At 36.3% G+C, this 15554-nt stretch overlaps 2 protein-coding genes across 3 annotated transcripts in view; both read left to right on the forward strand.

The window, feature by feature from the left end:
• The window catches only part of LOC132193648 (band 7 protein AGAP004871-like), a 40709-nt gene that overhangs the window by 5245 nt on the left and 19910 nt on the right, over positions 1 to 15554 (forward strand). The window contains exons 1-2 of one of the 2 annotated variants that reach the window (XM_059614439.1): positions 3455 to 3613; positions 4096 to 4241. In XM_059614439.1, coding sequence (XP_059470422.1) covers positions 3561 to 3613; positions 4096 to 4241 — 199 coding nt within the window. In that variant the 5' untranslated portion in view covers positions 3455 to 3560. Of the gene's footprint in view, positions 1 to 3454; positions 3614 to 4095; positions 4242 to 15554 lie in introns of those variants that run through there. The other variant, XM_059614440.1, reaches the window with a different exon arrangement.
• On the forward strand, positions 120 to 2726 carry LOC132193432 (cryptochrome-1-like). Its single transcript, XM_059614092.1, is given in 9 exon segments — positions 120 to 291; positions 415 to 1062; positions 1119 to 1247; positions 1301 to 1480; positions 1864 to 1939; positions 1942 to 1994; positions 2049 to 2200; positions 2255 to 2460; positions 2513 to 2726. Coding segments are annotated over 9 exon segments (1590 nt in total). The 5' UTR covers positions 120 to 207; the 3' UTR covers positions 2575 to 2726.

The raw sequence follows: 15554 nt of genomic DNA on the forward strand, positions 1-15554 counted from the left end.
TTTCTTTATCATGGAATATTTTTACACCGTAATTATTAGTTAATGTAAATTATTTATAATTTGAGAAAACATTGCAAGGTTGGCAAAACTAATTCATGCTTTGTTTAGCCGAAAAAAAAACAAACCGGCACCGGCAGTCTTTGACTCTTTGTGTGTTGATTGTCGAGTGAGAGCTGAAATTGCTGAAAAGGATCACAAAATTCGAAAATGAGTCGCAGCACTGTAGTCCACTGGTTTCGAAAAGGGTTGCGAATTCACGACAATCCTGCTCTGATAGAGGCGATTCGTGAGGTATATTTAAAACAATTATTTTTATTTGCATAATTCGTACAATATTATGAAAAGTGTTACATAACACTTTAATAAAATAAACAAAAACAAAATAATCTCACGAGATTTATTTTTATTGATCAGTGTGAGAAGCACGGGGGAGGCGCGTGTGAGCTGCGACCAATTTTCATCTTGGACCCGTGGTTCGTGAAAAACATGAAAGTCGGACCGAATCGATGGAGATTTCTGCAGCAAAGTCTGGCTGCTCTGGACGAGAGGCTGAAGGAATTGGGCTCTGCCTTGTTCGTAATCAGAGGAAAGCCGGAGGAGGTTTTTCCCAAAATTTTCAAAGCCTGGAATGTGAAATTCCTCAGTTTCGAGCACGACATCGAACCGTACGCGAAGGAAAGGGATGAGCAAATCGAGGCTTTGGCCAAGACCGCGGGTGTCAAAGTTGTTCAAAAAGTGTCGCACACGTTGTACGACCCGATGAAGATCATTTCTGCCAACTTGGGCAAACCGCCCATGACATACCAGAAATTCGTCAGTGTGGCCGAGGGTGTGGGGCCGCCGCCCCAGGCAGTGGATGCGCCTCAAAAAGTGCCCAAAGGCTACAGCAAGGTCGATGAGGAGAGCCACTTAAAAATTCCCTCCGAAGAAGATATTTTCGGGCCCTATAAAGTACCAAATTTGAGCGATTTTGGATTAGATGAAAATATTTTAGAGCCCTGCATTTTTCTCGGAGGCGAAATTGAAGCTCTGAAAAGAATGGAATCGGTTTTGGCCAGAAAAGTATACAAATTTTTTTTATCAATAATTTTTTTTCACAAATGATTGTTGTTTTTTAGGCTTGGATTTGCGATTTTGAAAAGCCAAATACGTCACCAAACAGTTTGTCTCCGAGCACAACCGTACTTAGCCCATACTTGAAATTTGGCTGTCTTTCGCCAAGACTGTTTTTCCACGGAGTTAAAAAGGTGCCTGTTTAATTTTAAAATCGATATTTTAATTTTTGAAAAAAATATTTTAGACTATCGAAGGAAGAAAGCACAGCAAACCGCCAGTTTCACTAATTGGGCAGCTGTATTGGAGGGAGTTTTACTACGTCGTTGCCACCGCAACGCCAAATTTTGATAAAATGGAGGGAAATCCAATTTGTTGCCAAATCCCCTGGGGAACTAACGAGGCCCACTTAAGAGCTTGGAAAGAGGTACTTAAAATTAATATAAGTTTTGAAATCCTTAAAGTTTTATTTGAAAAATAATTTTATTCTTATTCAAAAATAAATTGAAAGATAATAAGCATAAGTTTATTTATTAAAATATTTTATTTTTCAAACTTGATTTTTTTCTCTTCTATCGGGAATTTAGCCGTTATCAGTTTTAATGTATATTTATTTCGAGACAATTTATATTAAAATAAATTTTTTATAAAAACAGGCTCCTTTTATTGGTGCAGTTATTTCTTTCATTAATTAAAATCGATTTTAATGTTTTGAAAATTAATTTTTTTAATAAATTTTAAACGGCGCGTTTTAATTAATATTTATTAAATAATGTTGTATTATGATATTGAAATTTTCTATTTACTCAGGGTCGAACAGGATACCCTTTTATTGACGCAATTATGACTCAACTGAGAAAAGAAGGCTGGATTCATCATTTAGCAAGGCCTGCTTTTTGACTCGGGGCGACCTGTGGATTTCGTGGGAAGAGGGACAGAAAGTTTGTTGACTAAACTTTTTGCTGCCTTCTCGGTGTTAATTAATGTTTTCAAAGGTGTTTGAGGAACTTTTGCTAGATGCGGACTGGGCATTGAACGCGGGCAACTGGATGTGGCTTTCCGCGTCGGCCTTTTTCCATCAGTACTTCAGAGTTTACAGTCCGGTGGTTTTTGGCAAGAAAACCGACAAATTTGGCGAATACATCAAGTATAATATTTTTTCTCTTTCCGTTTCAATGATACATCCAGTGTTTTGATATAGAAAATACGTCCCTGTGCTGAAGAAGTACCCAGTGGAATATATTTACGAGCCGTGGAATGCGCCCTTGTCTGTGCAAAAAGCAGCAGGTTGCATCATCGGCCAGGACTATCCACGGCCCATTGTAAAGCACGAAATAGTCCACAAGGGGAACATTGCCAAAATGAACGCTGCGTACAAGAAAAATAAGGAAGGAAAATCTGGCGGAGGTGGGAGTTTGACACTTGAAAGAAAAGTGATTTTAATAAATTTAAATTTTAGATAAAGGGAAAAGACCTACTGCAGGAACCAGTTCACAAGCAAAGAAGCCGAAGAAATCTTAATTTATTCACTACATTTGTTCGTGATCATAAAAATTATCTCTGATCTGCATGTTAATTTTTAAGTCTTTATTTATTACATACCGACAAATTCTGAAAAAACATCAATACATTATGTAATTCTCATTTTGATATGCAAAGAAATAAAAAACAAGGATAAAAATAATCATTGCGTACATCAATTAAAAAAAATATTCCCTATAAATTATTTGAAAAAAAAAATGACAAATTTGGTTGTATTAGGATTTTGAATTCTGTTTGATTTGGAAATTAATCGCTATTTTCAAAATACAGATTAAAATAAAACCCCGCTAGAATTCGACACATTTCAATAATATGGCATGGATTAATTTATGGAGATATTTTTTAACCCATTTAATAATTTCAATACATTGGCCACACCAAATACGCAACCAACAGATTAAAATTGATCCCTGCTTCTCTAATACTGCTTTTGAAATTAAAAGCAAAAATTCAAATGAAACGCTTTTAAGCTCATTTCTGGCGATTTCTGGTTTAATAAAAATGCAAAATTATTCTATATGGTTGGACGCGTTGGTGGAAAACTCACTCTCTGCCGTACAATTAATTCATCTCTCCAAACATAAAAGGGGCAGCGAGCAATGCGAAAATTCAATTATCCCCGACAAAAGCTCAGCCGATATAAAGTGAAATCGAGTTATATGTTTCAACGCGAAGGATTGCGAACATAGAGAGACTTTTGCTCTTGCAAGGAGAAAAAGCTTTTTCAAGAAGTCGGGCTTGCTCAGTTGTCAGAGACGCGGAACCGGCGGCCAAGAAATCAATTGGCCCACGCGGCGGCGTATCTTTTGTTTCCATCTGCGAGCAGCCAAAAGTGTCAAGTGCAGTATTTGGATCAATGGCCAGTCGTACATGCAAAAGCAACTTGAAAGGAGCTGCTGAAGTTGCCAACGACACTATTAATGCAGGCAGCGCGGCCATCAACGCTTCTTTAAACAACCGTTTGCATGCAAATTCCGTCGAACAGCCGCATAATTCAGAGGTTTTCGTTTTTCTCCCGGTGCGTTCCCATGAGAATTTCCACGTCCGACACAGAATTCGAGCAGTGCATGAATTTTGAAGGCGTGAAAGTTTTCAGAAAAAAATAACATATTTTTCATAATATCTTGCGATAATTCTGAATTTAACAAAAATTTCCACTGTATCTTGAGATTTTGGTTTGCACAAACTTACAAATTTTTTTTTAATTTTTTTGTCAATTTTTTTTCAAACTAGTAAGTATAATGGACCATCCAGATGTACAATCGTAGTAATAAAAATGTAAAACAATAATAAAAAAAAATTTGATTAATATTTTAATTTGCTTCTTATTTAATTTTGAAAATAAAAAATTTTCATTGAGAATTTTGTCATTATGAATTTCATTTTCAAATGACATTTTGGATGTACAATTAATTTTTTAATTGAATATTGAAAATTATTAATTTTTCACCATTACCAATTATATGTAATTATTAAATTGAATATTGTTTGAATTTTCAGAATGCACAACAACCAGGTGGAGCCGGAGGGGGACTTTTCGCCGCCAGTCGGTTCTCCACACACTTCTGTCCAGATCGTGTCCCAGCAGCACAAACCTGTGGCTGCCACTTCTTCGAGGAGCGACTACCGCCACTCCATTATTGGAGGTGAGTAGCGATCCCTTTATAATTTTGCTTTGTGCTGCTGGCTCCGCTCTCTCGTTGGCCTCATTACGAGAGAACGGAGATGATCGTACGGCTCTCGTGCCAGCCAGCATCCTCGGCATGGCGGAAATTTGACACAGTCGCTGGAATTTGGCCAATATCGTGCAGTTTGCGACGCTGCTGCCATGCGAGCACTACTTTTTGCATATAATCCGGCGGATTGGGCGCCTGCTCTGTGTTTGCGCCACTTTATTTCGCCGGCAAATTGAATTAAAGCAAATAAAAAAGTCTGCTGCAACCCCCTTTTATTATATGCTTGCGAGGGGTGAATTTGTAGTAGGAATTCATATATACAAGCGCGCGGCTCTTCTGCTTTTGTTAAGTCGCTCAAATTCGAAATTATTGTTATGTTAAGTGGGATTCTATTCTGGGCTTGGTGACGTTTAAACTGTAAGGAATAATTTATGATTATTACGATATCATTTCTCAAAGCTTGGAACGAATCAATAATTCAATTGAAGTATAATTTTGGTAATTATTCTCAATTGTTAAGGAACCAATTCCTTGTGAAATGTCACGGAAAGGGTAATATCTGTGTTTCTCATTAAAAATGAAAGAACATTTGTATTCACCCTAGTGTGTGAAAGATTTTGTTTTAATTATTTATAATAAATACGCAATTATTAAAAAAAAATAGCTCGGTTAACTAAAACCAAAGGTAAAAGTACGGTTTGCTGAAAATTATTCTTGTTTATTTGTCTAAATCGTTACATCACATTGTTTACATTTTACATTCCAATGTTGATATAAATTTATTTAAATAATTATGAAATATTTAAAGTTGCACTATTCATCGCACATTTGCTTGTTCTCCGAACAGACTAAAAAAATTAAAATTTAGAACAAACATGGTAAACTTATATGAAATAAAACTTTGTACATGTTCAGCCGAAAATTTTGCAATGTTTGTGAATTTTTAATATTTTAAATTGCAGTTCGCATCAAATTATTTGCAGTTAGAACAAATGATAACAAGGCTTTGCCTTTATAAATGTACTAGTTTTTAATTGAAAAATTTTAATTATGAAATCCATTTCTAAGATAAGTGTAAAATTATTAAATTATTTGAAATGATATTTGGTGGCTGTAATTAATTAAAAAAATATAATAGGAACGTTTTACCATGAATATTCAATTTTTTATAAATGGCCGGAATCACTCAATAACAAGACATAACTAATTACATCATCCAGAAAGGAAAAGCCTCAATTTTTCCCATTCCGACGTTTACCAACAGAGTTATTCTCGCCTTGTCTAAAAGAAGAGCGATTCGAGATGATAACTAATGGTCATCGGACCGTTCAAGATGAGCGTCCCCTTATAACGACCATTTCTCGGAAGGGCAAATAGAACGAAGAAGTTGTATTTAGCTGGGCAATAACCCGATAACGGATACTTTCATCGCCCGAGCCGATTCGGCGTAAAAAGTAATGGTCAAACCGCGGCAGGAACATCAATAAACGCCCGGAGAAAGCACGTCATCAATTCTCACCCGGCGGCCGCTATTGACGGTTAGCAGTACATTTTCCGCCAAATGGGGCTCTGGCGCGAGAAAACAAGAACGTCTTCATCGAGCGAGATAAAATCTATTAGCGAGGCGGGTCAAATCGCTTTTTGCTCCCACAGGCGTTTCCTCCTTAAGGCCAATCTATATGCAAGCAGAGTATGTGTTTGGCTGAAGAGATTTTAAGCGAAACTTGATTGAGGCCCAAAAGTTAATCTGCCAAACTTGCTGCGTAATTTTATTATGTACTCGCATCTCGAACGTTTTAAAACTTGCCTTTCGCTCTCTCTCCGACTTAATTAGTGCGTGTGTGTGTCTGTTCTCGTCGTCAGCAAAGGAACTGATGTAATTACGTAGCCGACGTTTGCTCTGCGCCGTCGCTTTCTGCACGAGCCACCTCATTTGCAAACGAAATAATTTATTGCAATAAGTCACCCCCAACCGACGGCGCGCCAATATTATTTCAGCTGCACAGCGCGACACAAAAGGCTGCCGCGTTGTTGCCCTTTATTCCGCTCCAATTATGAACGAATTGTATGCTCAATTCAATTGTGGTGCGGTGCAAAAGTTCAGCATTAATGGATCGTAAAAGAGATCAACGGGACATTAATTTCACAGATTTGAATTCAAACTCAATGAACTTTATTTTTATCATTACGTTTTTATAAATCAAACCGTAATCTAAATTTTTGATATGTTTCATTTGAAACAAAAAGTAATAAATGCTGGTTTTGGCATGGAAAATTTATAATGGAAAGGAAAAAAACCAAAATTTAGAATGCAGGAATAACCTAGAATTATCTGTTTGTATTGAAATATTTTAATTTCATTTTGAAACATTGTATTTCCTCCATTAGAAATTTGCTCTATATTTCAAATAATATTTAATGCTGAAATTTTAAATGCAAACAGCGGACAAAAGAAAGTTCTTTAAGACCTCTGATATCAGTTTAAACCAAAAGAAAACAAAACGTTTATCTTTCAATAAACCTTTGCAATCGCTCCTGTAGATGGTTGAGAGTTTATTTGCCCTATTGACAGATTAAAATTTGCTTGGCTTCTAATCATTGAACTTGTTGGTCGAGGAAAACAAACACGTGTTGTGCGCGTTGCCTAGTTACAATATTAAGTAAGCGTTCAATGTAGCACAAAGTTCAGATCTTTATCGCCTACCGTGATTATCTAGATTTTTGTAATACAGCAGTTACCAATATAAGTCAACAATTAGCACATTGTCCTTGTTCAATTCATAGAATGTTCTAGAGTTAAAGATAAATATTTAAAAAAATGCAAACTGCATAATATTCGGTCAAAAGTTAAAAAAAAATTGAAAAAATATAGACAAATAAAAAGGTTAAATTTTTTTATTTACTTATCAATTGAGACAAGCCTCATATTTAAGTATCGGGAAATTGAAATTTGAAATGAATAAATTACAAAATTATAAACATTTGAATGAAATTTTCAATTGAGAGATTCACATAATTCAGCACCGCTGCAGTTTTTAGGAAGGGTTATAATTTTTCATTTTTAAATCTAGTTGGCCGACTTTTTTCATGAAACTCGATGTTCATCTTATTAATAATTCAAAATAAACGCAGTCAGGCGTGAAGTTTGCGATAATAACCCTTTCATTTTGGGGTACACCAAAGAGCAAAAAGCTGCTGCTGCTGCTTTGAGCCCCGCAGCCTTTGAGCGCAGAATTAAAATTATGTCCGTTGAACCGCGTGCAATGAACTCCCATTCAAAGCGTGGAGTTCAATTCCGTATACCGTCGCCGCTGCTTTTGTCGCTCATTTGAATTAATTAAACTCATGAGAGAGATCGGCGCGTGAGAGGTGCTTTGCTGCAATTGGCGAAACAAGAGCACACGCGTATTAAAAGCCGTAAAATTAAACCGCTCTACTGGCAATTCAAGTGTAAAATTGACTTTTGCTTACTTCGTTCGTTCGTTCACTGACGCATTTTTTTCCGCAAGCAATAAATGAAAAATGAAGAGCAAAAAAAAAACTCATTTTTCACCCCTGCAAATTTCGCAGCCAGTTGGAAATTCGTCTCTCTTTTTTATGACTTTCGGCACCCCTTTGAGAGTGCGATTTTACGGCCACATCAGGAAAGTTGATTTTGATGTTTATTATAAGCAGATTCACGAGCCAAAAATCACTCGCAACATAAATTTTACGGCCTTGGCACTGTGACGCGGATTATTACATCAGCGCCAAAGAAGCCATTAATCTTTTTGAATTTAAAAGCTTCCCCTCGCCCCACAATGGAGAATGGGTTTGGCCGAGCGATTTTTTTGCAACCCTTTTTCTTCCTGGGGGCTTTTTCGGTGGTTGAACACAGATAAGCCGCGGACCGCAGGCTCACCCCTGCGTTTGCCGGTTTCTTTGTCGGAACTTCATAGAAAAAGTGGAAAAAAAACCGAGCTGTCGGCTGCACCGTCGACTTGTCAAACTGGGCGCTCGTTAACTTCTCTAGATGTGAGTACTAAAGACACGTAGAAGTACGACAAGAGTTGTTCAGTGGTCCATCCATCGACCGCAATTAATTATTTCCCTGATGGAGTTGGAAGACGGAGAAGGATGGAGAACAGCTTAAAAGAATACCTGTCTATAGAGAGGTTCCCATCTTTTATTATCAATTTCTCTCATTTCAAACATTTAATTTATATTTAATTGCTTTCATCAAAGTGGTTGGAAAAAATATATACCCACCTTTGTCAATCCTCTGACCCTATTGTTAAGAATTTAAGATCACAAAAATTTCAATTTTCCTTAATACTTTGTCCCAATTCATTTGTTTTTCTCTCTGGAAATGTTTTGATGGAATCATTGAACAATATTTATATTATTTTTTATTACATATATCAAAATTTAAGAAACTTTAGTTTGAATTTTAGGAATCTAAGTTGCCCAAAAATATAAAAAATTCTTATTTTTTTAAGCTATCATGAGCTAATTTGTTATCCTGTTGATCACTGTTGGTATGAATTAAGCTCCTTATACGTTCAAGATCTAGAAAAATAAGCTATTGGTGTTTTTTAATGCAAGATAAATACGTTTAAAGAATTTAACAAATTCAGATCAATTCAGATGAAGTTAAATATAATATAGTTGTTTTTTCCTCAATAAGAAAAAGAAATTAATTGATCATAAGTCGAATTATTTTTATTTGTTTTTATCAAATCTATATCAAAATATCTATAAAAACCATTTTTTTCTGACATTAATGTGGAAAATAGAGCGCTTGTTCAAATATCTAATTTTCCTTGCAATAAACGGAACAAGTCATTCTGAAAAACGCAGAATACTGTACATGAGAACACACCATAAGGATTGATGTGACATTCCCTTTGATGTTTGATGGGAACGGACAGAGCGGTGGCATGACATTTTCGTGTTACATGCCTCTATTTTCACCATTGTTTCCAGCCCGTAATTCCCCGAGCAATAATTTACTCGTGCTACAACATCCTATTAGTAGAGAGAGCGACCGGAGTGATTTGCCACGGCAAAATTACAACCCCTCAACGTTGGGAAAGTTTATTTTTCCAGCTGCAGCCTTGATTTCTCGCTCTAACAAAGATTGGCAACATCACGGCGAAAATTGCTTTTTCGCCGACCGCCAGAACGTGGCAATTTATTTAGAAAGAACGGGCGAGCAATACCGAAACCTCGACTGCAGGGCAGTTACAATCCTATATACCCTTGTTCTGAAAGAATGAAAGAAAATCTCACGCGATTATCTTCACCAATATCTGATATTGTGATATTTTTGTTTCTCTGTCGATTCTTCTGAGAATGCTCGGATTTAAAATTCAATCTCTTTTCACCAAAGAGCGGAGGAGAAATAAAAGGAGCGCATTGGCGATGTATTTTTTATCATCTTTCCGAGATTGGTCTGCCATCAGCACTCGCTTACACATTATTTTTTCTGCTCCGTCTAGAGAGAGAGAAATTGCGAATTCATTTTAACGGCGCGCAGTTTCCTACTCGAGTATGGATATTATATATCCGCCTCTGTTTTTGCTCTTCGGATATCCGATCGACGCGTGTGTGAAATGAGATATGGCTTTTGTGCTGCGGCATCTCGAGTCTAGATCAAAGGCTGATCCAATTTGAGCCTAAAAAGAGAAATCAGTTTTTCCCCAAGTGTCCTTCACCGCGACTGGAATTTTCTGCTAGACTCGATATTAAATTTTGTCAAAGGTTCGTTGGAAATAATCAAAAACTCTCTTTCTCTCTCTCCTGGTGTGCAAACTTTGCCGCCGGATAGGCGGATAGTGATTACGAGAGTAAAGTTTGCAAGCATTAAAAGCTCACGTTGCAAAAGACGCCAGCTACTCCAAAAGTTCTGGATTTTTCCCTGTGGCAGTGATAAATTTGCAACTTAGATACAAAATGAAATGCATGGGATAAAAAAAGTTTTAAGAGGGTTAAATTTTTGTTGTGTCGGAGAATATCTCAAAACCGGGCAAAGCTCTTAAAGAAGATTGATTGTTGCCCGATCTATCAGGGTCCATTAAAAGGGGGAACTAAAATCAGGCCGATAAGTATAATGTAGGCTTGTTTGTTGGAGATTTCGGCTCCCCAATACAAAAGTATAAATATGTATGAGATTTTTTATTCCTTTAAAATCTTCCTTGTATTGATTAATCAAAGATTGATTGGTTATCATTTTTCCAAAATACATTTTATATCATCAAAATTTCATAAATTTGTAAGAGAGTTGAACTATTCTAGGGTTTATTATTGAAAAATACTTGTTTTCACCCCACATTCCAGGTAGAATTGTGTTTACGCTATCTGAACCTTAAAAGCCGTTTTGAAAGTGAATAATATTAATATGAGCTGTGACCCTTTTTTAATAGAACGTTTTTAATTTTCTGGACAGATTCTCAAGGAGTTTTTAATGTGGATTAATAAAATAGTCAACAATTTAATTGCCGTACAAAAATTTTATACTGAAGCAATGATTTTTTAGGCGGGAGAATAGAGAGGTGTCAAGGAGTTCAACAAAGAACTACTAAAAAATATTGGATTGTTACTATTTTTCAAGGCTTGGATAGTTTGGAGTCTAAAAGCAACGTGATGAGGCAAAAATAAATTATTTTAATTATTCAAAAAAATTTTAATTCCCAATAGTTTAACTGTCATAGTCTGAATTAGAGATTAGAGATCTTCAACTTTAAGATCTGAATCATTTTTTATCCATGTAATCATAAACAATATTCTATGAGATTTTGTTGAGTGCTTACGAAGGAAAAAATATACAGCTCAATGTGAAACCCATCATCATCAATCATCCTACATTCCAGGAGACCTTTTCTTGGCTTCTTTTATTTCATAACTATGAGGTTTGTATATTGAAATTTTTCCTTTTCTCCGCGGAGAGAGCTCAATTTATTTTATTTTATGAAGTAATGTGCGAAATAATAAATTCTAAATTACAAAGAAAAACAGAAAGGCTTTCTCAAACCATATCAAACACAACTAAAGGTCTTCATTACAAGTATACAATATAAAAGAGCTCATAAAACAAACCCAGGCCTTGCGGGAAAAATCTCTTTCCTTGAACTCCAATCAAGAGGCATTATTTCTTAACGAGAGGAAGAATTTTTCTCAATTTGGAAGCCTTGAACAGTCATAAAGGGCAGGTCGCTTTTAATTACACTAATCAGCGCGATAATGGTGTGTGTCAGTCAGAGGGACGTCAATCGATCTGCGTTCTCCGTATCGGTGGGGGCCAGGGTGGCTTAGGGAGGGTAGCCATGGAAACCGCGAGAGCTCCAGATTCGACGCACCTGCCTTGACGACGAGCCCACGTGGAGGAAAAAAAATGAAAATGACACTCTTGATGTGCAATCTTTAATTATTTCCAGCGGAAATATAGCAAAGATGGAAAATAGTCCCTTTCTTCTCTGCGCATTATCAACTTACCCATTTCGCCAGCAGCGTCAAAAGAAAACGAGCTCGAGATTCTGCAACACAATAGACGGGAAAAGAAAAGAGCAGTGCGCGTTATTACACGTACACAGTGTATCGATAATACACCGTCGTCGTTCAAAGCCGCGCGGAATAATAATAACTCTGCTCGTCGTTGTTGCGAAAAACAAAACAAAACCACGGGATCGAAATGCAGCTCGTAGCGAAAGAATTATTTTCCGCTGGTTTTGTTTGAAAAAGAAGCCGCCAGCGAAAAATTCCGCCAAAAGATTTGGTTTTCGGTGGGAAATGCGGGCAGACCGCATTTATTCATGCGTGTTTGTTTCCTGCGGATTATGCGCGCAGGGCTTGTCGAAAAGCTTTTTGCGCCGGCCTCTATTCATACTCAGTATGTCACGGAAAAAAGCTTTTAAAATGCAAAACGCGCCGGTGTGGCACCAATGAATGTTGAAAATTCGAGATTTGAACGCGGAGGGTCGTAAATTAATTTGACGCGTCAAAAAGTGAGGAGAGAGCGAGGCTGTTTAGTGCAAATTACTGCGGATTTAGGTGCAGAGACTTCAATTATATACGTTTTACCGAGTTGAAACTTTTTATCAACTGCTTGAATGTTTTAAATTATGGAAAATCATCGCTGTAAAAGCAAATGCCATATAAATCATAAATGAAAAGCTGAGTTTCAAATTTCCAATTCAATTAACATGATTCATCATTCGTCCCTCTGAAATAAACTTTTTCATCAAATAAATTTAACTCTCTACCCACAATTAATTTTAAATATGTATTTATTATGTGAGAATGGTTGACAGAAATTATTCAACCTGCGAAACAGTGAATATTGTTTCATTGTCGAGTGGGTTGCATAAAAATGACAATATAATCAATTTTTACAAAATCAACAAGGTAATGCCCATCTTTCAGCTTGGGCTAATAATTGTAATTTTTATTCAATTCGCTTTGAAGCTCCTTCTGACTTTGAAATTCTCCGAGTCATGTCATTCCGATTTAAAATAAATAGTTTTTGAGATTTTCAGAAAACGTTGAGACTTTCTTTTTTATTTCTACATTATTTATTTTTTACTTTTTTGTACAGAATTTTAAGCATTTAAAAGAAAATGAAATTTAAAGGAGCAAAATCTATATTTATTTTATTACAAACAGAAAATCATTCATTTTTAAGTGGAAAAATTGATATTTAGTTCTGTGTCTACTTAAAAATCAGTCTTTCTTTTACGTTATACTTAATAATATAATGTGAAAAATAACTAGAGTTAGAGAGCTCTAATTGTAATTTTTCAAGAATTTTAAAACATTATTATTGTTTTTTTTTTTTTAATACTTGTATGATTGGTCTTTTTTTCACGAAACAAACTATACTTAACCCAGCATTATAAAAAAACCTTTATTAAGGAGGGAAATTTTATAAATATAAAACACCCTGCGCTTTCCTAGAAATCTCCATAATCTTGTAATTATGGGAAAATTTCCTGGAATCAATTATCGGATTTTTGGCGAACTTTGTTAGCGAAACAACGCGTAACAAAACTCTGAAATGTCAAAAGTCACCGGCGGAGATTAACAATTAAAGCGTTGGACCGGTAAAGCTTCTCTCTAAACGCCTGATTGATTTTTCGCCCTGTTTACACGGCAGAGGTGGAAACGAGGAAAGTTTATGTTGTTTTTGGTATGAGTGACACGCGTTTAACAATTCGTAGCATTATTAATGAACAGTTGTTCGCCCCCAACTCATATTTTGTATATGTGTGACGCACGAATCGATGTCATTGTGAAATGGGTCAAGAAAGTCGCTCTTCATTATGCGGACACGTGCGAGAGCAGCGAGGGGGCGAAATTAGCTGCGGAGGCGACATGGCAAGGGACGTTCCTTTCATCAAAAGACGGAAAACGTGCTGGTTGAAAGTTGATCGGTTCATCTGCGAGGCCGCGAACTCGAGACAAATTGCTCCCGGGAAAAACTTTTCCTGCAGAGAAGCAGCTCTTCTTATTCGTTTTGTTCGCGAATTCATTTTGTGCAGAGTTTTCGTTCGAGTGGCAAATAAAGTTTCGACGGCGAATGAGCAAAGACGGAGAAATGCTTTGCATGTCGTCGTCTCTCAAGCCGCGTTTCGTCTTTTTGGTCGCTCTCGGAAACGCACTTTATTGTTGGTGGGCTGTGCCATTGTCAAAATTAAAATAGGAAAATTCGCGGCAAGGCAAAATAAAGATAATACCGGATAATACTATACAACTTAAAAGAAGTTCGTCCTGGTTTCATAAGAGTTAGTTTGAATGTTTAGAAGAAAAGATAGATAAGATTTAATTTCTTGATCATTGTATTTTGTAATTATGCCCCAATCTGAGCAACTGAGAGGAGAACGAAAATGGTTGTCAAAATTTTGTTTAAATTATATACCATTATGAATGTCTGATGAAATTTATTTATTTTAATGAACATAAAATTATTATATTTTTGGTGTTGTAAATCGATTTAAATTTATACTGTAAAATATATTAGCTAATTTAAAAGAAATAAAACAAACATATAATAAATGGTTTGTAAAATTAAACAAAATAATTAATTAATATATTCTTTTTTAACATTTATAATAAGAATCAAATTTATGTTATTTAGATTTAAAACTTAAAACAGATGCAATTAACTAAAAAAATAAAATTATAAATCATTAATATTTTACACGATCTTATATTTATCACTACACTGACGTTTATCCGGCAGAGATAATATTTATAAGATATGCTTAAAAATTAAAATAAGACTACTTGTTCTCATAAACAAATCTTTTGGCTTGCTCAGATTTTGCAATATGGTTCTATTGAAATTCCCAATGAATAAAAAAACCTTGCTGAACTTTGTCACGAAAATCTCCACCCCCTGCTGATCATTGTCGTTGCGGACAGCTTTCCAATTTGCTTTGACGACTTGCCTCAAAAAAGAGGAGGGATCTCTACTTTTCAACTTTGAGCCTCATTCCGCCGCTGCCGTCAAATCCCTCTGACATTTTTTCCTACGGCACGCACGTTCAGCTTATTTGAATGGCAAAAAGAATTTCACTAATAATCACAAAAAGCGTCAGCTGTGTATTATATGTTTATGGTCGGCTCAAATGGAGCTCGAAAAGTCCCATTTGGAGCCCTCAAAGGCGTTTTTTTGCGGTTCGGAAAGTTCTCAGCCCTTGCGTAAACACATCCGAGCAGCTCCTGGGCCAGCCGGGAGAGAAACACACAGCAGAAGCCACTTTGCAAAAGAGAGACTGATTGAGCCTCATATGTGCGAGTTTGTATCGAGGGAAGCAAATGCTTTGAACTCGGCTGGACGCCGTCCAAATACCCTTTTTTGCCTTTCATTTCCTTAAAATTCTGGCAGAAAAATTGTTTTGGCTCCTTTGCGCGACGGGCTGCCGCTTTTATTTGCGCGCCCCTCTGTGGAGAATCGGAAACAGCAAATTCAGCACAAGCCCATGCTTGTGCGATAAAAATTTCCTACTGCCGGAATTTTTCATTTTATTCATTCGTCTCTTGTTGAATAAAAAATGAAGAACGTACAAAACCTCCGAGCTTGATTAAATTTTGCTCGACGAACGAAAAACACCGTCTCGTTAATTAAGATCAATTTAGTGGCTGGAACACAATCCCTAAAACTCCCCAAGGCCCAAAGGGTTCTTTCTAATTGCCGTCCATTAGTAGCACGGGTTGCATACCTGAAGATCAATATACCGACAGAGGAGTGCCCCTTATTTTCCCTAATTACAAACCTACTAAAAATTCCAAAATTTATTCATCTAA

The sequence above is a fragment of the Neocloeon triangulifer genome, unplaced genomic scaffold (assembly GCF_031216515.1).
Source record: "Neocloeon triangulifer isolate White Clay Creek 2 clone unplaced genomic scaffold, ASM3121651v1 ptg000004l, whole genome shotgun sequence".
NCBI classification, from domain to species: domain Eukaryota; kingdom Metazoa; phylum Arthropoda; class Insecta; order Ephemeroptera; family Baetidae; genus Neocloeon; species Neocloeon triangulifer.